This window comes from Diadema antillarum, unplaced genomic scaffold, assembly GCF_040938485.1.
Source record: "Diadema antillarum isolate AM-2024a unplaced genomic scaffold, OU_Dant_1.0 seq00001221_RagTag, whole genome shotgun sequence".
NCBI classification, from domain to species: Eukaryota; Metazoa; Echinodermata; class Echinoidea; order Diadematoida; family Diadematidae; genus Diadema; species Diadema antillarum.
The window spans coordinates 92,404-118,574 of NW_027272011.1; the positions used below are offsets into that span (position 1 = coordinate 92,404).

The 26,171-nt window shown below is 38.9% G+C and overlaps 1 protein-coding gene across 1 annotated transcript; it reads left to right on the forward strand.

Moving 5' to 3' along the window:
• Positions 1 to 1,228: 1,228 nt before the first annotated feature.
• LOC139744929 (oxidative stress-induced growth inhibitor 1-like) lies at positions 1,229 to 25,806 on the forward strand. Its single transcript, XM_071655343.1, has 6 exons — positions 1,229 to 1,354; positions 8,300 to 9,092; positions 15,851 to 15,984; positions 19,470 to 19,661; positions 23,732 to 23,820; positions 24,176 to 25,806. The coding sequence occupies exons 2-6, from the start codon at positions 8,954 to 8,956 to the stop codon at positions 25,182 to 25,184; spliced, it is 1,563 nt and encodes a 520-aa protein (XP_071511444.1). The 5' UTR covers positions 1,229 to 1,354; positions 8,300 to 8,953; the 3' UTR covers positions 25,185 to 25,806.
• The last annotated feature ends 365 nt before the right edge of the window (positions 25,807 to 26,171 follow it).

The following is a 26,171-nucleotide window of genomic DNA, read 5'->3' on the forward strand; positions in this document are numbered from 1 at the left end:
TTGATTCCATATTCAATTCAAATACATGAGAAATCGAATACAGTATCACAATCAACACAAATCAGCATTATATTATAATCATAATCAATAGAATCAAATCCAGCTGTACATTCAGCGAACCAAAATATTCCTAAAATACCTTGACATACCATAAATAAAAAGGAAACTATTTCAATTTTGCCTCCCCACCCATAATTTGGGCACTCTGCTCCCTATTACCGCTCCCCCCTCCCATCCTCACCCTTCCCATCAATTTCTCTACCCCTCCCATCCCACCCTCCCTCCCCCTTTCCGTGGACATAATTATGGCTCCGGGCACTTCCAACTGATTTTTATATTTCCCATTTACAAACATGAATAGCTGAAGTTTCCCTCATTGATGCTGATTTCCTTTCCTCTAATCCGTCTTAAAACCAATAGTCCATCATATGAAGGTTGCTTTTTCTTATTTCACAAATTTTACAAAAATTCAATTTCACAATCGATGTTTTCCCTTATTGCATGCCTTCATCCTGAACATTTCTTCCGAAGTAGGCCTACACATCACCTTATAACATTCTTCCACACTAGATTCCCAGATTATTTTCACGTGCTTGCAAATATAAAATGATTGTTCGTATGTGTCTTCTTCTTTTTCACAACAAAGAACATACATTACTTGAAAAGAGTACCGAACCGAAAGAGATGTTAATTTGTATATACAATGCTGTGTACCAGATTAAATTGAAACTCTCGTAATCGTCTATTTAATCAATGTACATCTTGGTCAATGTTCTCTATCTCCTTGAGAGAAAACCCAAAAATTCGATCGTTTAATTCTATCAACCGATACAAATGACACTACACTCGCTTTTTCTTTCAGAAATTTCAAATATATTGGTGTTGATCTTACATCGCTTTCCCCCTCTGTAATGAAATCAGTTTCGAAAATGTTCCCTTCCTCTTCTCTCATAATATTTCTACTCCAAACCATCGGTATATATTACTAAGTACGCGTATGTACATTTTCATCTCTCATTCTGTCACATTTCAACACGATGAGTGGTCCCCGTGCTATCGATACAGTTGGTTCTTCACAGCACGTGTTTCGGCGATTTGTCGTCGCACGTGAGCACCAGACATTGATCGGGCATACATAATGAGGAATCGTGCGCAGCGCGAGTGCACCACGCACGCAAGCAATACTTTCTCGTCTCCATACAAGGAGTATACATGCTATGATCGTTCATGTACCGCCGCCGCTCGCTAGCGCTGTGATCTCTTGAATCCTCAGATGGGGGTGTGGATGTGAATGTCTGCTGAGTTATTGAATTGTCTGAACCGAAAAACACTGTCATTGTCACTGGAACAGAATGTGAGTATAAATCAATATTTTAAACGACATGAGATTCTTTATCTAGCGATATGTGTTGCAAACGTCGTCTTGGCTGAATAATACACGCCGCGTTGTACGTACCAAGGTACTAGATCTAGGTATAGAAAGAGATTTGACCGAAAGATCGGTCTGTACGTATCTGTCCGTCGGGGAATGTTCCGCGGAGACTGCGTCTGGCTTCACGGATCCCCTCCCGGAGATCAGTTGTTAATGGCAAAATATACAAGAGTCCTCCGGACAGACGGATCTTTCTGTCTAGAAATAGATCTGCTTATTCTGGGACTGGTGTTTTACTCTCATTTGACGTTCAACTTCATGGACCACCACAATTCACAAGCTGTTGCAAAAAACAAAAAACAAAAAAACTATTCAGTGTTACTAGGTGATGAGGATATTAAACGTAAAACCTTTACTTCAAAAGGCAATGTAAGACCTAAGCTATCCAGGGCTGCCAACATTGGAAACTAGTTGAGAGTTAACCGCAGCAGCGACCCCAATACGATGTTACAGCGCCCCGCGCCGGGGTCTATAGTTGAGAGTGAGACTCCCATAGCCATAGGCCAATGCTACAAGTATAATTTAGGAGTCAAAATGAGTGAGATCAATAGAAATGCATGCAAATGAAATAAAGTTTTAGAGTGAGAAAGGACCAAAATGAGTGAGTCTCACTCTCAATGAGTGAGAGTTGGCAGCCCTGCTATCAAGGAATATTGATATGGCCAGGCTGTAAATTATCTCTAGTCAATAGACGTTTAATAGATCGACACCATTCAAACGAGGGCAGGGAGAGCTAAGTAAAGGAGTCTGAAAAAGTGTTCAAAGCAAAGAAGGGCCACTAGAGAATGATTCAATTAGACATTTGTCATAGGCTACTTGGAGTTCAAGGTTTGTAGTAGTTTGTCTGTGTTACCTATCCTTCCCTTCTCTCACATGCTCGGTTACAGATGAAAAAGAGGGGACACAATTAATGTAATGATCATGATGATATATCGATGTGTACAATTATTTGTATGGTCATAATTATCACACTAAGTTTGACACTAAGTTGTAAATGAACAGTGGTGGAGAACTCATGGTCACTCGAAGAGTCGAAGCTTGGTAAGTTGGAAAACGGAACATGCTAATTGCTAGATCATGTAAATTTCATGTAAGGAAGTACTGTGGTCAGAATGTACAATTCTCTTCCAGAACTTCATGAAGCATGTGGTCTCGGCATGCTCTGTTAATTCTTATAAGATTATTAGAATAGACTGGACGAGCATAATTGGAAGAACTGTGTATTTGACTACGACTAAACGACTATGTGTAAGAAGTACTACATACTATACTAATAGGTCCTTGGTCTCAAGCAGTTTTTGCCCCCTCCCTGCCATGTGTATACTCTATGTCCCATAGAATTTAGGATTTTAAGATACATGTTTGAATGAGAGTAGCCCAGGCTATATTAATGAAAGGATCAAGAGCAGCCAAGGATACAATCCTGATGGACGAACAGGCTCTGACCTACTACAGGCTAGTACAGCATTGTTCCAGAATTTAGTATTTAAAGTAAAAGTAAAGTGAACTAGAAACTAAAATGAAGAAGTGTTACTGTTTTGCAGATTTGATTTTTAGTCAAAATATGACAAATGACAGAGATATAATGAAGTATAGAATAAGAAATTGCAATGTAACCATTGCGGAATGTACCTAACTCTACCTGAATTCTCACAAATATGAGTGATATGTATGAATAGATTTTTATTATTTTTTTTTTTTAAGTCTATAAAACCTGAGATGGTATTATTATCAAGTATAGTGCTAGGGTGTTCTCCACCGCCACCATCGGCAAATCGCGACCAAATTATAACCACTCAAGGATACTTGCCCTTGAAGCCCTCGCGGCATGGGTGGTGGTCCTTTGCTATAAAACGATACCGGTATCTCTTTTTTTTTGGGGGGGGGGGGAGGGGGTTGCTCTCCTACAAACTATGTCACAGCTTGACTTTGTTGATGTTAAAATCCTCTTGCAAAGTATACAGTTTGTAACAGTGATACTAACTATACACAACCCTGTCGCTGTATAAAGCATCGCACAGCATCTGGTCGGGCTACATTGACACAGGCCTGCAACTTCAGTCTGTTTTGTAGCTTGGGAAGTACACGTATACATGGCTCCAAATGCCATAAAATGTTGCAGGCACAAAGAAAGGGACCAGCTTATCATATCATACAGGCCCTGTAACTAGAAAAGCACTCGGAGAGCGCAGACCTCCACCAGGTAGCTCATTTCCACCCATACACGCATGTTGAAAATCGCCCAGTTTCCCAATATACAGATGTAGATGCCTTTTGGGTCATCAGCTTCCAGCTGCGCAGTGCCTCTCCTAAACGGAGCACGCGCTGTAGTGCGCGTATGCAAACCTGAAATACGTGCAGCTTGAACCCACAAGTTCATTGACCCTCTCTGCAAAAAAGAAAACAAATCCTTCAAAAAACCCACAAAAAATTAATGGATCACTGCCAAAAGTTAATCATCTATTCCTTGTGTCATTATCAACTTTTATTCAAATGCGTTCACAACCTTTTTTATTTTGCGGACAGACAAACAAACTAATGCCGATAAAAACATAACCTCCTGCCTTGGCAGAGGTAATAATGGCTAGCTGATGAAATAATGATGGCTACATTGATTATGCAAATTAGGGTCAAGTTTATTTCTGAAGCTACATTGGAAGGTGAAGATGGGCCTAAAAAGTGTTGTATAGTCATGTTTAGTTCTGTTCATGTCGTAATCCTCTGCAAAATATACAGTTACTGAGCTTGAATATATAACACTGACACACTTCCAAATGCACACACATGTAATTTCCCCCCTTTTTTTGTATTTGTGCCATTAAATTTTTTAGGCACGTACAGGACTTACACTGTATGCCCTATGATATGACCAGCTGATCATATATTCAAGCAACACCAAGTAGGTACCAGGTACATGGCCATCTTGGTTGCAAATTTAGATTGAAGCCTATATTTAATAGATTACATTGGAAGATGAAGGTCTTTTCTGACGCTCACATGCCTGACAAACTTTTTCTCAATCCTTACTAAATAAAATGGAAAAACAAAAACAAAACACAAAACACAAAACACACACATACACTCATGCTGCAAAATGTCATGCCTCAATACTGCTTTTTGACCTCAGCAACCCTGCCAAATTTTGTTCGCGTATAAAGAACTAGAACATACAAACATATCTCAAGAAAACTTCAAGTCTATTGTTCCCTTTGTCATTCTAATGAGAGTCATTCAAGTTGATGATTCTATTTATTCTGATAATTGTTTTTCTATTGTTTTGACTAGAGATTTCTCAGTTTTAAAGATGGGGATCATCAGCCACCAATATCAGATGCTGCTTATTGCTTATCACATACTTGATAAGATCACGTGTTGTCTTTTTTTTAACACATGCAGAAACATGTGCCATCGAAGCTGCTGTAGACAATGGCTTGCCTCTAGTCAAAAGAAAGCCTTCACCCTTTAACTACCGTAAAACATGTTATATTCGCGGCATGAAATTTTCGCGAATTGGAGCCGACAGCCTTTTTCGTGGCATGAAATTTTCGCGAATTGCTACTGACATTCAATGCATGTAGTGTAGACAAAAGCTTTCGCATGCATTTTAATTTCGCGAATTTTGGCGCTCGCGAAATTCGCGAAATTAAAATGCACGCGAAAATTCCTCGTTTTACAGTATAAAATCATTCAACTATAGCATATTCCATCCTTTTCAATTTTACATTGTGTTTTAGAGTGGGATAGAATGCGTAATGATTATGCAACTGGAGCAGGACAGTGAATCAGTTTTGGGCTGGAAAATGTGACAGAAATTATTTCATCATGTTTAGAGTACAAAAAGGACTGAGTCAAATTTAAGTTGATTGCTCTCTTTTTGACACAGACTTTTATATAAGAAAATTGAGAGAATATTTGTATAATGTTTTGTAACTTAATGATTGATGTTTGATACTAGCATCAGCCAGCTTATTTCATGGTCTTACTTATACAACATCAACTGTCTCGAATGTATAAAATGCATAATCCTCCTGTGAATTAACATTTTATGATTTTCATTGACTTTTAACATTCAGATAATAATGTGTCATCCATGTAGGATGAACATGTTTCCACAACCCGTTGAGGATGGGCTGATTTTGCTGCAACATGCATTTCTCATAGACACCTGCCCCAGTATACTCGGGACTGGTCCTGAATGGGTTAAACAAAGAAACTCTCTTTGCAAATTGAGTAATACACTTGGAATAGTTTCATAGAACAGACATGATACAGGTATCCAGATGTTTTCAAAACATGGTATAAAAACATCACAACATTTAAACGGAATGCAAACCCAAAGAGCAATGTGGATTGAGTGAAAGCAGTAACATTTGTTGAACACATCAGTGAAAGTTTGAGGAAAATCGGGCAATTGATGCAAAAGTTATGAATTTTTAAAGTTTTGGTGTTGGAACTGTTGGGTAAGGAGACTACTAGAGGTTATGATGTATGAGTGGACTACAATATAAAGAAAATATAAAGGGAATTCAATAAAAATTCATTGTTCATGAAAATTACACATTCCATCAACTTGATACTGACATATAAGTTAGGGGTAACACTTATTACCCCTGCTTTCTGAAAGCGGTTAGCCAAGTACTCTTTCATTTTGCTGGAAAAGTGAATTTTTGTGGAATTCCTTCTATATTTTCTTTATACTGTTGTCCACTCATACGTCATTAACCTCTAGTAATCTCCTCATCCAGCGGTTCCAACACCAAAATTTTAAACATTCGTAACTTTTGCATCGATTGTCCGATTTTCCTCAAACTTTCACTGATGTGTTCTACTAATTAAAAATGTTAATGCTTTTACCCAATCCACATTGCTCTTTGGGTTTGTGTTCCCTTTAAATGTTTATTAATGACTGTGCTGTAACAACTGAACTGTGAGCTCAATCAATTTATCCTAAATTGACTGCAAAGGTTACCTATTTTTATGCCTCCGCCACGAAGTGGTGCCGGAGGCATTATGTTTTTTGGGTTATCAGTCCGTCCGTCCGTCCTTCCGTCCATAATGAATTTTGTGGACAAGGTAACTATTCAAAACCTTTTGAGGTATCCTAATGAAACTTGGCATGTATGTGTATTAGGGGTGAAGTTGTGCCTATCGACAGATCAACTTTTGGGCGCACATGCTCAAGGTCAAAGGTCAAAAGGTCATGGTCAAATACATAAAATTTCACTATTTCCATCATATCTATGCAATGCCTGAAGATATTTTCTTGAAACTTAGTGTATACATGTATTACCCAATCAAGATTCTCTGGTGAAAGTTTGGGTCATGAGGTCAAAGGTCAAAGGTCAAAAGGTCAAGTAAGAATATTAAAACTTCACCTTTTTTCTCTGTACCTTGGAAATTGTTCAAGGTCTCTTCATGGAACATAGCATATATACATGTACTGACTGGCAGTGATTATCTAGAGAATTTAGGGTTCATGGGGTCAAAGGTCAGGGGTCAAAGGTTAAGGGCAACACTTCAAAATTTGACTAAATATTTCCCTCATGTTTATGCAATGCCAGCAGGATTATTATTTTTTTTACACTAGGTATTTGCATATTTAACCTAATAGAGATTCTCTGGAAAGTTTTTTTTTTCTTTTGTTTATGCCTCAAAGGTCCAAAGGTCAAAGATCAAGTGAAAGTGCTGAACTAAGTTTTTCCTCCATATCTCGGAAGTGGCTCAAGTTATCTTGAAACGTACTACATATTCATGCATCTTCTGCCTGACCGTGATTATCTTATGAATTTTAGGGTCAAAGGCCAGATGAAAATGGTAACAATTTACTATTCAATACAGAAATTGCACTTTTTCTCCATACCTTGAAAATTACTCAATGCATAAACGTATGAATGGGTCAAAGTCAAGTTAAAGTCCGTAAATCCCAAATGCATGCTCTCCTATTCATCCAATTAAACCGAGGTCAAGGAAGGTGAGCATTCAACACATTTGTGACAAACTTGTCATTTCAACATTTTTGCCAATTTGTGAAAATGTAATCACACATTGTCCACATGTACTATTTAGACCTATTAGGAGAATCATGTATTATGGCGGAGGCATACCAGTCGCCATAGCGACATTTCTAGTCTTGGATTTACTACCCTGTTTAAAGTCCATTTAATCTCTGGAGAACCCTACTATATGTTATATTGAATGTCATTGTGAGTTACAATGAATGTTTATGTATTTCTATTAATGACAGGGCTCTCTGAAAGAGCAGGATCTGCAGGATTTGATGAGACTACCCTGTGGAAATAAAACCGAAATAATGATAATAGTAATTAATATCTATAGGTACAGCGTATTTACATATTTACAGTTGTATAAACTGAAGTTTATCTTAGCAGGATTCAGTCCACACTGCCTGCGTGGCTGCTTTAATGTGACACATGGTTTGATGGGTAGTGTGTGTGCTGTATCAGTATCACAAGTTTAAATTCATTGTCATTTTGTGATGGATTTTTTAAGGAATATTATAATATTTGACCCATCACCAGCTGGATGATGTCTTTCCATGCAACACTACTTCATATTTGTCGTTGTCTCTTCTATTTTTGGCAAGAATTGTGAGGCATTCTTCAATTCTGTATACAAATTGGAGTGTTTACCCAATGCCTGGATTGTGCTGTGAGTCAGCAGAATTTGTGCTCATGAATTATTCATGATCAGGGTGCACGGCCTCTTTGTGATTGGTCAATTGACGGTGCAGGAGTGCAGAGCTATTTGTAGTTGTCACTGTACGGCTCATCCATCCACTGAATGAACAGTCCATTGTCACACTACGAAATATTTATAGTGTGTGTGTCATTTTTTTTCTTCTTCCAGATCCTTTTCATTTCTGAGGTGCAGTTCTGTGTGGGTGCAAAATGATTGCTCCAGCTCTTGACTCAGTCTGCGCGTGCAACCCTCCGCTGTCTGTTGCATCCAGAAGGAGGCTGCCTCGGCCTAGGTGAAGGCTGTGCTGAGAGCTCTGTCGCCTGTCATCCCACTGAGGCCATCCTCCAAGTCCAAGGGTGTGTGCAGGGGAGAGCAGAGGGGAAAGGCACGACGACATTGTGAACACTGCCCTCCCAGATAGATTTGAGCGTGGGGCTGAGTCGCATTCAGAGGAGTGAAACTAGGGCAACCTCTGCATCGATTGACCCACAGCTCTATCACAGGAGATCTTCACTTACATGGTGGATGATACTTACTATCAGTGGGATATTAGTCTTCGTAAAAATATTATGCATGCATGATTGCCTCTTTGACAAAGCCTTGACTCCTCACCTCCAAAGCGTCTGATTTTGTATTCATCTCATTTTCCCTGTACAACGACTGCCCTAGCTGTCATCAAATTGAAACTTAGTGAAACCAAATCTCGTGCATGTAAAATTGTATTCACAAAGTGCCAAGGAGCTGAAAGTCATTGGAAGTATGATTTCCTCACTGCCCTGTTGAGGCAAGACTTTTACCCTGCCTGCCTTTGCGATTAATTAGATGGCTTCAGAGGACCACTCCCCTTGCTACAGCGACTGTGACTTTGATTCCCACTGGGAAGGCTGTGGAAACCAATCTGGGAGGACGCGGGAGAACCACGCACTGAAGGAACCCTACTACACACCCGTGCTTATCATAGGTAAGATGAGAAGATGTGTGAATTACTAGTATTCAACAAAAATAAGTTTTGTCTTCAGTGTCTGATTGACTTGGTTCATGTTCTGTTGTTTTAACTTAAGACTAGAGGTGATTTCCTTCAGGTGTGATGTAATTGATGATAACTTGCTGAAATACTTTAATTAAGTCGCTCTCCTTGAGTTTAAGGTGGTATATTATAAGATTAATATTTTTTATTTGTTTTTGTTTCAGAATCTAGTCATAGATTTGCCATCTCACAGGGAAAGTTGAAGCATGGATAGACAGAGCTTTATAGACTGAGCAGGAAACAGTTAAGCATGGGATAAACACTAAAGCCTTAATGGCTTGAGATGATTTGTATGGATTGACACTATTTATGATATCAACTTTGCATTTTTTGGATTGATGGATTTATGTTTGTGAGAACATCATCTCTCTTTTTTATTTTGTATGGTTTTGATACCTATTGAGTAAGTAATCATAATGTACATTAGTTGGTACTGTTTGATCGATGACATATTGTATACTATTTCATTCCTTGATTAAGTACACTGTACTTGAAATTGATGTCAGACTTTGTATTTAATTAAGTGTTGTTCCGATGCAATGTAATTTTGATAATATTTTAGTCCCTTGATAAGGGGAAGGGGTGCTCTCTTGCATGAATATGGAACTTATAAGGAAAGCAACAGTATTTTCCTGCTGTGTGGCAGTTTCTTCTTTTAATATTTAGTCTTGGCAAGTCAATTTATAATAGTAGGAAAATATGATGCAATCATGTTTTGTTTTTGTGTTATTTTAATGTCCACACATTTGGCAAATTGTATTTGTTAACTGTTGAAGCAGTACCTACAACTGTACATGCATGTGCTGTATTTCTATTTACTCATTGTATGAAGATGAGAATGGAATCCAATATCTCAGACTTTTTCAGTGTGGAATTTACCTTTAACTAAATATGGACCAATGTTTCCAGTAAAGAAATCTGAGCTGCAAGGTCCTGTGTGCTCCCAGTATCTCTGATATGGTATAAATTAAGTACCGGGTACTAAATATTCAGGAAAAAATTATGATTACAAATGCTCTAAAGAAAGGATGAAATGTGAGTGTCTGGATTATCATACATGTCATGTATCAACTTACTGGGTACAATTTTTATTTTACAACACTATCTGCACACAGAAGTGTTTATAAATGAATTGTACTTGAGAGTGGAGAAACTTCAGAAGCATTGTGATTTTGTCCCTAGATATCTTTAAAGTGATAGCATAATTTTCCCAACATACTGTAAAGAGTGCTCTTTTCATTCTTTTTCAACTATTTAAACATCATTATTGTACAGTCAGTATTGTTGGGCAATTTTTAGATTGAATACCACATGGTAAACAGTGTCTTAAATGTACAACAAATTGATTTACTGACATGTCTGCAATAATGGTGCATACAAATAGTAGCTGCCTAATAAAACCATAAAAAGGAAAATTCAAAATAAGAGCAGATCAAATATGATTTTGAAAGTGAAAACTCATTGTTTGTTACATGAAACAACATATTAAGTAAGGGTCATGCTGCAAGAGAGCTGTACTACAGTTTAGATCTTCTCAAGATGACAGTGTGGGCGTGTGCACAACTTAGCCTGCACTTGTACTCACTTTAATGCAATACATTGTAGAAGAAGTTTCACCTTAGTTGTCCTCTTGGCTGGGGGAAAGGGGGTCATATGTGGTGTCATGGCATCCTTTCTCGTCTATACACCAACTGTATAACAAGACCAGTGTATCAGCGTTCATTTTGAGGCTGACCTGTTCACCACCGGTGCCAGATGCATCATGTCACGCCATCGTCAATACATCTAGCTGTCACAACTGGCTGGCTGCCGTTAAGGGCTGCAAAGGGCCGCAAAGGGCCATGCAGGAAGTGGAGAGGAACATCCAGTGTTCCGTGGCACAGTGAAATTGCATTATTGTGGGGGTCAGCCCCTGGATGATGTGGCTGTAGCCTGGACTTAAAGGTGCTGGCTCCCTACCCTCTTCCTTCAGCCTTGAATACCACTGTTACAGTCCAGAGAGATTCATTTGACATTGAAATAAGCTCCTTGTTGAACAAGTTTAAACTCCACAACCCAACAAATTTAGCAGTTAGGAAATGGTATTTTTTTTTTATTCTACTCCCACCCCCCCCCCCCCCTTCAAATTTCGTGGGCCTTCTCTGGGTACGTTATGAGAAAGGGCCTCTACTATCAGATTAAGTTACATTTTTGTCTCAATGTGCATGCTATATAATATTTCTACGTCACAAGTTGTCACAAGCTACCATGAGCTGTTCTAGAGCAGGAATGCAGTACTGATTTTCAGTTGTGAGCTTGTCATACTGTCTTTAAGCTGCCACAAACACTCAAGTAGTTGCTGCTATCCATCAATATAGTAATCAGGTTAATGAGCAATAACTTGCTCTAGAGGACAGTAGACAAACCACAGTACGTTTAGACATTATGTTTGGAAGTCAAGATCTATTCAACATATTAAGGAAAATGAGATGGGCAGATGTGCATGTATGCTTGTTCTAGTGCAAAAATAAATTTAATTTCTTCTAGAATGGCACATTTCTGTTCAGAAAAGGAGTCATTTAAAATATACAGTACGAAATAGTAAATTACTTCGCTTGTCTTATGACAAATGACATCTTGTTAAGGATGGGATTTCACGGAGCACGCGAACGATTTGCGAAGGACGCGAATGACAAAATCCAACATTCGGAAAAGTTTTTCTCCGAATGTGTTCCGACAATGAAGCCGAAAACTATTCTTGCGCAATTTGTGCGAAGTTTCCACGACGTATGTGCGAATGTCGTGTGTATCATTGCTTAAGTACAGCATGTTACGTACACGAAGAACACGCGACGGAAATGCGAACAACGAAAAATTTTCAATAATCATGGGAGAAAATGTACCCAAGGAGAGGTGGAAGCTGTCTTCAGTTGATTTTTTTTTCTTTGCTCTGTTTTTCCTTTCTTTTTCTCTCATTTCTCTATCGTGTGCTTGCCTACATTTTCCTATCTCCACTAGTAAAGCATTTGATTTTTTAGCAGTTCCTCCCACACATAATCTCTATAGTTCAAATGAAATTTTACATACTTGAGATTAATTTCAAGTGTATTCTGCGATTTTTTTTTGGTATATTACAGTTTGTATATCAAACATTTCTTTCTCTTTGCTAGTTTTTAATTTCTTTTGTTACTATAGTTGTTAATAATTCTTTGATGTTTAGATGTATTCTACGATTTTTATCTGTAGATAACGTATAAGTCATACATCCCCCAAACGTGCGGTAAACGTTCGCGAGAATGTCTCAAAAGGTACGCGAACAGTTTGCGATTACGTCGTAAAATGATCGGAAAAACTTCGCAGATTTCGCGTAACATACGCGAGACATTCTCCAAAGTTTCGGAGTCTATTTGGGGTTTCACGAACATTTTGCGAATATCGCGCGTGTCTTACGAAGGTCTTGCGCCTATGACAAAGCTTTAAAGACACTTTCGAGAACAATTCACGAGCAAATTCCGACTAAGTGTGCGGAAAAGGTTCGCAGAAAATTTCAAACTTTTTTGAAATTCTCGCTGAAGTAAAAACGACATTCGCGAACAACTGACGACGCTTCCGAACCCTCACGTTCGTTTGGTGTACTTTTGCAGACTAAAATACGAATGCTGGATTTTGCCATTCGCATCCTTCGCAAATCGTTCGCGTGCTCCCTGAAATCCCACCCTAACGAAATGTTATATTTCGTAAGGAAATGAACATTTCATCGACAAAATGACTGATTTCATCTTGAAATTGGCCATGCGACACTTGGGGCCCAATAAAAAACTATGGTCTTTGTCCATGGTTTATACCATGCTTTCAACTGTACCACCTTTGTGAATTTGGGCCATTGGGTCTAGCTGAGTGCTGTTGTGTATGTTCTAACCTATTTTATAGGATCGGCCGATTTTCTGCATTTCCCATAGACATTTGCCCATGTATATTCAGGACTTGTCTTTAACAGGTAGATCATACTGTGAAGCATGCCGTCTCCTGTAGAAAGAAGGAGAAAGCCCTGTTTCTCAGATAGGACATTAAATTGAGGTCTGAGGTGTGAAAGAATCCTTACTTAGAATGCACAAGTAATGTAAAAGATCTCACTTCATTCAGTTCATCGCAAAGAGCAGAGTGCTTCCACAGTCAAATAGTACTTCCACATACCTGCACAAGAGAACGTATGCCAATGATACCAACCCAGTGTGATTCGCATTTGTAGCAATGGTCACCAAATGGTATTAATGAGGCATATTGTGCTATAGGCCTACAACTTACAAGACAGGAGATTGTCTCTGGTCGATATAATCTTAAAGATAATAAAAAGTTTTGGTACCTCAAAAGTGTCCTTGAATTTCCTTGTCTAAGTTTGTGTTTCAGGTTAAAGTACCTTTCATATAATTAACACTGTGAGACTTACTCGCCCCAAAGTGCTCTCATGTCTTAGTAATCATGCAATGAACTGCGACCAGCAGCCCCATACGCATAGCGACCAGCAGTGCCATACGCATAGCGTATTCGGGCTTCGCATTGTAGCATTCAGGATCATGACAGATTTAGTATCGCAGGGTAAATGTCAACTTAAAATCTCATAAATTCTTCAATTTGAAGACTTACCAATTAAGTTGAAGTATTGAAAACAGGTTTCGGGCAACGTTTGGTTCTGCCTATACAAAACTTGTAGTTCCTTTCTGTTCGAATTGATGACTGAATGTGACTCGGTCGACAGGACCTTAGGAGAGCTACATACAGTACACTGAATACTACAGCCAGTGCCTGCGAACACATCACATGCGCACAAATTTCAAATCCATGAACGGATAAGATGTTTGTGTGCGCATGCGCTGGCCATAGTATCCAGTGTATGTAGCTCTCCCAAGGTCCTCTCGACCGAGTCACATTCAGTCATCAATTCGAACAGAAAGGGACTATTGGCAGAACCAAACGTTGTTCGAAGCCTGTTTTCAATACTTCAACTTAATTGGTAAGTCTTCAAATCGAAGAAATTTTTGGATTTTACGTTGACATTTACCCGCGATACTAATTCTGTCATGATCCTGAATGCCACAATGCGAAGCCCCATTACGCTCTGCGTATGGGGCTGCTGGTCGCAGTTAGCTATGCGTACAATGGGCTGCACGCTGCTGGTCGCAGTCAGTGGTTTCGTACAATATTTATCGACGCTGTACAGCGTCTGCTCTGGTACGAAACCATTATTGCATGATTACTAAGACATGAGAGCACTTTGGGGCGAGTAATTCTCACAGACAACGTACTTTAACCCGAAACACAAACCAAGACAAGGAAATTCAGGGAAGCTTTTGAGGTACCAAAACTTTTTATTATCTTTAAGGTGCTGGGTAGAAACCTGTGATTTAATGCACTGTACAAATGTATCTATAGACAAGTTACAAATGTATCTCTCACAATTGTTGCAAATAGAAGAGTGTAATCTCTCTATCTATAATGTTCATGTCTCATAAGGAATGATCTAAATCAGAGAATGTCAAATTTATGGGCATTGCAGTGTATGAATAACATTTGGCGTGGTAATCTGATGGAGTCTAATGAATTTGTGACACCATGAAAACATTATCCAACAGCTTTGAATTCCATCTAGTAATTGCAGTATAATCTCTCTCTCAAGGCCTAAGTCATTCTTATGCTGTACTAAAGTGTAATCATGAATCATAGAACCCCATCAGACAACCCAAACAATTCATTGGTATAAATGTTTATACTATAGAAACATATTCTAGCCATGCTAATCGAGCTACTCATGTGTGCTTGAAAGAAAAGCTGAATTATGTAAATGTAATCATATGTATATATTGCAGATCACATTTTGAACACCCATGGTTCCAATTGGTATCCCAATGTCTAGCTTGAATATGAGTGTGTATTTTTCTCATCTGATGGGTTTGATGGAAAGTGAAATTATACTGGGAATGCAATTCAGCTGACATAAACCATGCACAAGAAACAGAGGTGTGTGTTGTGCCTGCATGCATACTTTTGAATGTGTGTATGTGTTTGTGTGTGTTTGTTTGTGTGTGTGTGTGTGTACAAGCAGTACTGTTTAATAGCAGGTCATGAAGTTTACAGTTTAGTTTTTGTGTGAGATGTTATTGGCAGTTTATAATTGAAAAGGAGGCTCATTTTAGCATCTGACCTGCCCCCAATTGCCCTTAATGTGATTCGAAACATGTGTTGGGAATAGGACTACAAACATAATATCTGTACTGTTTGAAACAGGGACTCATAAAATGTGATACTCAGAAGAACATATTGAAAGTACTGTAATTGCTGGCCTGAGTCTGATTTCCACCCAAAGTATTAATCTTGTACATACTTTATACACTTTGTATGTCTTACCCATGATGCCTCGCCCCTCTTACACTCACACGTAATTGTCTGTGTGAGGTTCCTTTTGAGTATCGTGATCATAGCAAGGCTTTCAGGCAGAGTTATCGTTGAAAAGGCTACATACCCAATTCTAGCAAAGATTTATGTTTCATTTATAAGCTTAACCCCAACCCCCCCCCCCACATTTTTTGCTTCTTCCCCCTTAAAAAGATCACAACAATAACAACAAGGAATGGGGGAAAAGTGATGTCAGCATAATCACACAGAATTACAAGTTGCAATCATATCATGCTTTTTAATGGAAAATTTGCTGATTGCAGGTAACGGACCATCAGGAATATGCCTGTCCTATCTGTTGTCTGGTAACCGGCCATATTTCACTGGTCAGCCACACCCTAATCCTCTGCTACAACTCAAGCTTGAAGGGAAGACAGACCAGTCCATCCTGGAATTGGTGAGTATTTGATTAACTAATATCTCAAGAGAGAAAAAAAAAATTGTCATGTGATGTGAAACACACTTTCAACTCACTGCTATTCGCAGTGGGTGTTTGATGATTCCGATAGTATCTATCAGAGACTGTTGGTGAAACATAATAACATTGTGCATGAGCCCCGGGAAGACTTGCTAAAGCACTTCAGTGTGTTTGGAGATATGTTAACAGCGCCTCCTGTAATATAATTCTTGATAGCTTTCTTAACTGTCCTTCTACAAGACCATGTGCAAATTCAGTTCTATTTCTTTGTTTATTGGAATTTCTTCTTGGCCCATCAAATCTGAGAAACAACCATCTAAGCTGTATTATGGTTCAGTATTCTTTCATTCAGTGCTGATGATTCATAATGTAGAATGAAAATAATTCATTGTTAAGGTGGGGGCGCTGTGACATAGTGGATAAGACTCCTGAGTCCCAATCGGAGCACCCAAGTTCGATTTCCACCCAGTGCTTACGTCCATGGACAAGATGCTTTTACCCACTACAACACACATGCCCTCTCGACCCAGATGTATAATGGGTACCTGGCAATGCTGGGGTACTAATAATGGCAGGGCCCTCTGGTAGAGCAGTGGCAACACTGAAGAGGCTACCCTGGATAAATAAGACCTTATTATTATCATCGTTTATTTGAGCTTTATCTCAGTAATTTACCATTGGTTCATTTTGATTGCAAACTTATCAAGAGCCTCTACCATGTATAATGCTAAATTGTATAACTGATACTTAATATGATGATGATGATGCAAAACATAATGTATCACCATTTGTCTGTAAAGAACATTCAAAGTAGCCCAGCTCCCTGTATTTGTCACATATTATTCACAAAATTGGTGGAAAAGATAGGTCATAAGTTCAGATGTGAAGAGTTGTATCAAGGTTGTTACTTATGCAATGTTAACAAGTGACATACAAGTAGAGTGCTGCATCATGCAAAGTTCGAGACACTTCTTATGTAATGTCTGCCTAGTCTTCTTTCAGAGCCTTGACTAAAACTTTTATGCACACTTTAGCAGTGGACCTGCAGTACTTGTGTAATGTCTTCCATTGGGGCCCTCTCAAAGTGGCATTCTTAATGTCAGAGGTGGTATCTTAAAGCTACAGGCTTGTACCTCTACCCAAATATTTACAAAAGGGATTCCAGTATTTGCAATTTGTCAAAAGGGGATGAGAATGCTAAACTGCTTGGAGAAATCTTGTGCTCAGACTTAACCGTACACTTTAGTAAGGGTGCTAATGTCAGACATGGCATGTTTTTATCATTGTAGCTAACCCAATTTACTTTCCTTTCCTGCTTTGTTTGATTTTTTTTCAGAACAATTACACTTGCACTCATGAAATTTTCACTCTCAGCGCAAAATAAGATATCACATACCGTGTATTTGATATGTAGAGCCTCTTTGCTTAACTTTAAAAGAGCATAAAGGTGTGGCAGGGACTGTGACAGCAAATGTTTAAATCAATGAGGTATACTGATTAGTAGAAAAAAATTGTGGTAATATGTATTTTAGAAAACTTAATTCAATACAGAGTCAGTGCTTGCATATTATGTGTGATACCCGTTCAGGATATACATTTGTATTTTTGTTGATGAGTGATCAAGTATTGCCATCTATGGAGGCTCTATTATGCTAGAAAAGTTTTGTTATGCATTCCAAATTGAAGTGACACTTTATATTCCATACAGTGTATATGATACAATACAGCATTTGGAATGTGTCATCAATCTAGTGGCTGTTCTTAAGCACAAAGGGACAAATTCAAGAACAAAATTGTAATATACTGCAATGAGCCTTTACAATCATGCTGCAAACGTCATACTGCATGTGGCATGCATTGTACATATTACCTATGAATGGTGCTTGTACCAGATGTGATGACAACTTTACTTGCATCTTTCCACGTTTCGTATTTAAAGGGATGGTACCGTTTTAGTCGAGATGGAGTTTCAGGTCTCAAGATTACGAACAAAAGAGCATATATTATATGAGGAATTCAAAGTTTGTTTGTTGAAAATGGGTTTTGAAATTGCTTAGTAGATATATCTCTATAATCCAAAACAAAAAGCAGTTAATGATAAAAGGTGGGGCCCACCTTTTATTAGGATCGCTTCATTTTACTTTGTTTTTTGGATATCTTAGCCATTTCAAAACCAATTTTTATCAAATAAACTTTGAATTCCTCCTAGAATTGTATGCTGTGTAACATTTCATGAAGTGTTTTCTAAGTATAACACAACAAATTCAAAGCTGAATCTTCACCTCAACCAATACTTAATTCCTTTAGATATTGACAACTATAATGCTTATTACAGATAATTTGCTGTTATCGCATTGACTCTAAACTTATGCTTGTCACTCAGTCGCTTTTTTATCAGCTGTAAGTGTACAGTTTAGCTTGTGTGATTTGCTCATATTGATAAGACTTCATATCAAGTTGCATCAAGGACTTGAGCCATGAACAGCACCAGTTAAACATTGAAATTTGAACATTGTACCTATTGCAGTACTAGTAAAGGCAAACTGTTCGTTTAAGATCCAATTTATTATTGAGATTATATTTTGCCAAAGTGCATTTAAGAAAGAATGGAAAGGTTTGGGGTACTGCCTCAATTTCCCATGAATTTAGCATAACACCAGTAGGATATTTAGTCAGGATTTGTTCCTGTTGATGCAATTTAAATTCAGTTCTGTCACTTGTTTTCTTGTTTGATCACCGCAAAAAAGAATAATGAAGAAGACTTCCTCTGTTTAAGCAAAGTTGGGTGAACATACAATGTCCTAACAGTGCTTAAAGAAAAGATAAAAGAAGTCACATTTAGTTGACAGGTTAACCAATTGTAGACATGCGAGTATGACAGAGACTGACTTTGGGAATACCCAATATACAATGCAGTAGTACTCCTGTACTAATTCACATGTTTGCTTATGGGAATTGATATTATTGTGTGTTACATTTTCCTTTACTATAAAAAAAAGATACTATCATCTAGGTAACAGATGCATCATCTTCCAACTTTTCCAAGGCAGTGGTAGTGGCAGATTACAAAACAAATAGAAAACAAACAAAAAACTATATTTCAAATCAGTACAGGGGAATACATTTGCCCATCATCCATTTCAATTGATACTTCAGCCAGCAAGATGCTGTGGACATGGTGACATTGGTTATTTGAATGAAGCTTCTGCAGATTGAGATTGATGACACTATGAACATCCAGGACCATTTATGGTGTTTGCCAAATTGCTTTCAAGCAACTCTATGCCTTTGTGTAATATCCAGGAGTGTAAATACCGGTGTAATAGTTAGTTGTTAGTGTAGGAAAAGTGTAGAATTTGTTACTTATGAAGGAATATGAATAGTGTAGATGGGAGTGTGACATTCAGGGAAAGTAGAACCCCATTTTGATTCTCATTATTGAATGTGATTAATGCTCTCAATAGGATCTGGAGTATCTGAGTGATGGTCTAGAAGGGCGATCACACAACCCTGTGGCCCTCCTGTTCGACTCCCTCTTCCATCCTGCGGCTGACCTCGGTGAAGAGGAAAAGTCACGATTGGAATGGAGGCATGATTCTACCAAGGCTGTCGACCACATCGTGCTGGGCAGCGGGCGACCAGGGGGATCCTGGTGGGTGAGTTCCATATACAGTGCTTTTCCTTTTCCTTTATAACGAACGCAGTTATAATGAACAGGATATTGTTACAAGGAAATAAAGATTCAGGTTCCAAAATTATCATAAATATGTACAGTATATAATGTTTTTGTATGGCTATAACAAAATTTTGATACAAGAAAAAATACTGCATTTCCCGAGGACATTTAATTAAACTGAAGTTGCCTTTGCCAGGTTTTCTTCTTCTTCTTCTTCTTGTAAGCTAGTAGTGCTCTTGATTGAGTGTTTGAATCCATACAAAAAATGTTTTGCTAGTTCTCCGTGTAGTGATTCAGATGGGAACAGTACTCATATTCATTTCATGAAGTAGCAAAACTATGTACTGCATCAATGGCAGGTTTGTATAGTTCTTGCGATCATCAGCATTGACAGCATTCTTTTTTCTTACTGTGTTCGAGACCAGTCTACTTCTGATATGGCTAAGTAATACACATATCATTTAATGTGATTTCTATTATATGAGCAGTGTTAGTCTTCACTGTGTCTAATGGCATGACAAACAATTTTTTGTCGTCAAAGTAAGAAAAATAGAGACATCACAGCATATTTGACTTAGCTTATATTTCTATGGCTGCCATTGAAGGCCATAGGGGATGCATGATATGTGAATCACTAAGCATTCACTTTTGAAACATTCACAGAAGTACCTAGTGCTGTCTCTCTTATACACATACACACACACACACACACACACACACACACACACACACACACACACAATATTCATCTGGTGTAATTTGGATATCAAAAGCATTTGACTGATATTTCAACAGTGCCTTATACACTTTCTTTCTATTGCCATTGTATAAGGCAATACATGTACCCCATAGGTTATATTCCTCTTTTTCTTTTTCTTTTTTGTCTTTTTATCCTTCTCACCATATCATGTTTTCTTCATATTCTGTTTGTGCTTGCATGCTTGCATGAATTTCATTATCTTTTTCCCCAGTTTTTAGTGAAAACAAGACTTTTTTTTTCCCTCAGCGCGCGGCAGACATTTTTGTGTATTCAAGACCATGTATCATTTGGGAGGTCATTGGAATAATAGCACATTTCATTTCTATCCAGCAAAGTCATGCTGCAGTGTGTACTTGGCTGCATTGAGGTTAAGTTAATGTATACAAATTGGCTACCCTGACCCACTTGTCTGCTTACCACCGGTGGTATTCTTTTTTTATTTGCCATGGTGAGGCAGCCTTTATAGTGATCAATGAAAAAGTCCTTGAATTTTTGAGATTCTTTGTCATTTATGTTGGGAGATGATGGCCGGTGGGATAGATGTGGGTGAGGCATGAACTTTTTACACGTTGTTGCTTTCTGTTTCCAATTTGAGTCGACATACTAAAAGGCTTCCACTTGATATCTAACCCTTTTATGCAGTTTCACAGGATAATGATTGATTATTTTTATGCCCAGGCAGGGTTTACCTGTCAAATTTGTGATCAAGTTTACAGAAGACCACATTGAGTTGTGGTGTGTAAGTAAGCATGACATATTCTTGGCTGTTGCCTTACCATGTCAACACACAGACACACAAAGATTAAATATAGTGATGAAAATAACAAAATTCAGCAAATTGCTTGGCATTCTTGATTAGAAAGTATCACAGTAATTGCATTTTTATCCATCACATCCTCATTCCACAGAAAATTAGTTGGTGGCATAAACAGGTTTAGCTGGTATACAAACTTGTTCCTATTACACTACCTCTGCAGCAATTGTGGCCATGTTAAAGTAGCACATGACAAAGGTAAAGCCAAGATATGATACGGAATTCATGATCTTGCAATACCTGGGCCCGGCTGTGTATACAGTGACAGCTGAATCTAATCTTGGTATAGATGCAGAGTATCCTGTGGCTGTAGCCTTGAGTCATGATTAAATACAGTATTTCCAAATTATGAGCCCACAAAATAATCACTCAGATTATTAGGTATTTGCCTTTTCATGATAATACCAGTTACGTATCAAATGCTCTTTTCTTACAGGGGTCGCACTTAACTTTTTTTTTAACTAGCCAGGCGGACTACTTAGAATCAATTTTGACACTGAAGCAACATTTTGGCTAGCCAGACGAACTAGTAACTTCAGAATTTTATGATTTTTAGCTAGTCCGACGTGATTTTGGGTGGCCAATGGCCAGCGGACCATCGCCAATTTCGAACCCTGTCTTACGGTATCCTGTGTAAAGTCTGTACCAGCACAATAACAGCTACGCTCTATAGTAAAAATAAAATTTATGTGGGGATGTGAGCTGCGATGATATACAATGCAGTGAGAGAAAATACAATAATTTGGACCGTAAGGAAGAACTGCAAGGGAAACTAGGGCAGGACATCTACTGTTTAACTAAAGGTTACCAGGGGCACTTGTACCAAGGAGCTTGAAACTCCTTGCTTGTACTTGCATGTAAATGCTGAGTGAGTGATATATGACAGTTGCCTGGCTAAGCGATAATTTTATCAGTTGCATCATGAGTGCATTGTAGCTTGTTATGCTTAAAGACCAAACAAACAGAGAGAAAACCCATTGAATTACCATTTTTTAAAAAAAGGAACTGAGACCACATTGGACTATCATATTATCAAGGCTAATATCGGCATCCACTCTATCCTTTCTGCAGCAAGTGCCGCAGGTATGGCATTCAGTAAGCTTAAATTCACATGACATGCTCTCTTTTTCTTGTTGTTGACAACAGTGACCTAGACAAGGTGTTCTAATTGAAATACCGGTACTAAAGAAAAGTGTGTGATGTAAGTTTGCCATGCAATAAAGGCGTACTGTTGCCTGCACCTCAGATCTTATCTGGTTCTGGTATCCTGTTAAGGATCCCATCACTTTCGCTTTAACAATTTTTGCTTTATCCGTGATGCGGTGGGGGAATCTTTCTGGAACAATGCAGTCACAATTGCAAGATTTGGTGATTGCCATCTATAGTATAAATTACTTATGACAGCAATAACAAGAACAAGTGTTAACCAGGTGACATCAGTTCTAATTGGAGAGAGATTTACTTTCATTTTTACCGTATGCGTAGTACCCAGCGTCACTCAAGAGCTGACGAGAAAGAAACTAATGCATTGTTTTCATTCTCAGTCTGCGGTTAGTCTTACCAGGAAGTTAAGGACAGTCTTAATTACCTTATGTCATTCCACCTGTCTTGAGCTCACAACTGCTGCAGACATATGTCATTACAAACTGGGATATGAAGGACAAGTTCATGAGAGGTTGAATTAACGATCATGTGCCACTTCAGTGAATCAAGGAATAAACATTACCCCTTTTCAGAAAGCAAAGTTAGCAATGTCTTGCCTTCTTCAAGATTAGCTTTTCCAATAAAGATTGAATAAATAAAATGAAATAAAAACACCTGTATCACCATGCATTAGTGCTGCTATTATTTTTTCCTTCATTATTTCAAGATCAGCGTATGTGGCAGTGGTCTTTGGGTGCTTGTATCATACACTTGACAAAAACACAGTAAACACATTCGAGAATTCAAGTGCTACATCTTATGTTCCACCATAGGCATATCCCTGCATACATTTTGCTGTTTTGTAGTGCAAAATAACATCATCCGCAATAACTGTCATTTATGAAGGATGCATTTTGAGTGTAGTGCACGTGCTCATACTACTACACTTGTGTGTTATGACCTGTTACTATCCTGTGCAATGATGTGTAGCCAACAAATTTCTCTCTGTGAAATGTATATTCCTCCTTGTGGGCAAATAGAAATATTTAATAAAGCCATGCTAGCACCCCAAGTACTTGATTAATTTTGTCATACATTGCCTGCATGCAGTCAGACCCGTAGGTATAGGCATTATGTACCAGTGGTGCTGTACACAAACATTGCATGTTTGCCTAGAGGCATTCTTGTAGTGTGTTGTTTATTCTGCAAATATTCAAATAACTTGTGACATTTGTGAAAATGAAGTCACCGTAAAATGCATCACTTGTGTAATGTTTTGATGTCTGCAGCAAGCTTGATGTGTGTTGGTGTTTTTTCATGTCTTTTTACATAGCAAATGGATGACTCTGTGCTGACTCTAAGTCTTGGGGCATGGATGGAGCTACCTGACATGAGCTTTGAGGAATGGGCTGCAGAATACAGGTATGGAAATTATTAATAGATTAACAGATACAGTGATAGGCAGACAGACAGACAGACAGACAGACAGACAAGCAGGTGTTGTGCTTTGGCACTGTGATGACTACTCAATATGGAAATATTTAGCAGAGTATCTGAATATGAGTCTTGTCAGCTGGCTTGTCGTGAGTCGTTAGGCTCCCGTACTGGCCAATTCTGTGGCTTGTATGTAGTTCTCATGCCAGGAAAATCGTAATTTAGGTCAAGGCTTGTCAGCTGCTCAAGCTGTTAGTCTGAAACATTGCATTCCACTGCTATGGTGCCTGTTTATGACGATGCAATCCCAATAATGTATCCATCATTTTTGTTACGTTGACAGGGAAACTCACAGTGAAACAGCTGCCAAGACCAGCCATCGCAGAGCCACGCTGTCGGAGGTTGCCCACTATTATGATGCCTATGTGAAGAAGAAGAAGCTTGTCGACTACTTTGTGCCCTACACCAAGGTGGTATCAGTCCGTCGCCTCAAAGGTCGCCGTGTTATTAACAGTGAGAGTGGTGAGCCAGAGATCCGCTGCCAAAGATGCTGCAAATACCAAGGAGAGAATCTCTTTGAGATCAAGGGTGTGAACGTTAATCCCGGGTGTGGCTGCAAGCAGTCCTTTACTGTGTTATCCCCAAATGTTGTCATGGCAACAGGAATGCTGGGAAAACCAAACCGACTAAATGTCCCGGGTGACGACTTCCGTTACGTTCGGTATGACTTGAAGTACCTGGAGTCGGCCATCCAAGAAGGGGATCTGAGCCAGAACTCCTACCCGGTGCTGGTGATAGGATCGGGACTCACAGCAGCTGATGCCATCATCATGGCGAGGAATGCGGGGATACCAGTGGTGCATGTCTTTCGCCGGTCCCCTCGTGACTCAGCCATCACGCTGAGCAAGCTGCCCAAGGTGGTGTACCCTGAGTACCACCATGTGCTCCAGATGATGAGGGGAGAGATCCAGGAGGAAGGCTACACTCCCCTCCCCAAGCACAGGGTACTGGAGTTTGGCAAGGAGCTGCTCGTCACCATTGAGGGCGACGACTCCACCCAGCGCATCCCTGTCTCCATGGTGACAGTACTGATTGGAGCTAAGCCGGATCTCTCTTACCTCCCACAGGATGGCCTCCACCTTGGAGAGGAGCGAGAGGACATCAGCTGCAAGCAGAATCCAGTCAGTGTGGACCCCTACACCATGGAAACGTTGCAGGAGCCTGGCTTGTATGCCATGGGACCCCTTGTTGGGGACACCTTCGTCCGCTTCGCCATGGGAGGTGCCATGGCTATTGCTAGTCACCTGTCAAAAAGTCCCTGGGATGGATCATGCTGTTCAAATGAAGCATAGTCTAGAGGGTACTCTCTGTGGGATGATATGCTAGTGCCTCTGTATGGTAAACACTTCTCTTGCAGATGATATTTTTGTAGAGATTTTTATATGGTCATAGAAATATATCAAGTGTCTGACATCCTTTGTGTAGTAACACAGAGGACTGAAGCCCTTTATACTCTACTGCTTTGTGTTTCTACTCTGGTCTGGAATATTGAAACGTGGCAAATAGGTAAACTTCACTGAGAAATATAATTTCTCTTGAATAGATGAAAACAACTACAAATCTTGAGAGGCATCCATGGGATCAAGGAATTTCAATTATATGTAGCAGAAAAGTATTAGTCTATTGCCATTGCTAAATCACTGATATTACCTTTCTCATTCCTGTTAAAGTTCAATCATGATAATCACACTTATCTTTGCAGAGAAGGTCATTATGGCTATGTAATTTTGTTGTTTTGTGTTTGTCAAACAAAACCAGTAGCATGTAGTCCCCAACATTCCAGAGATCATGGCTGCATTGCTTTAGACCCTGATCATTGCGATGTTTGGCATACAACACCCAAAGCGATTCCATTGCAGCAATATTTCAGTTTGTCTTGTATGACATTGATGTTTCTGCTTGCTGACTTTTTTCAGTGGCATTGTAGCGCTCAAACATTTTTTTATTGCTTATATTAATTGCTATAAAAAAAAAAATGAGTGTTGTGTTCTTGCAAACATTTGTTAATCTGTCAGAGTCTCAACTGTGAGAAAGTTTTTCCTTCACATGTAGGATTATAAGTGCTATTAGTGCTTGAATGCACTGAAAAACTATCCAGATGAGAGCGACGATGTATTAATGTGAGCAACATTGCATTTTATAAGCAGCTTTTGTAGCAGTATCAGTCAGTATTATCATCACTGGATAGACATTTGTCTGTTGACAGATTTGACTACTGCCATATACTTGGTGAATGTGACATATAAATGAGTATTAACAGCTAGCAGTACATGCTTCCC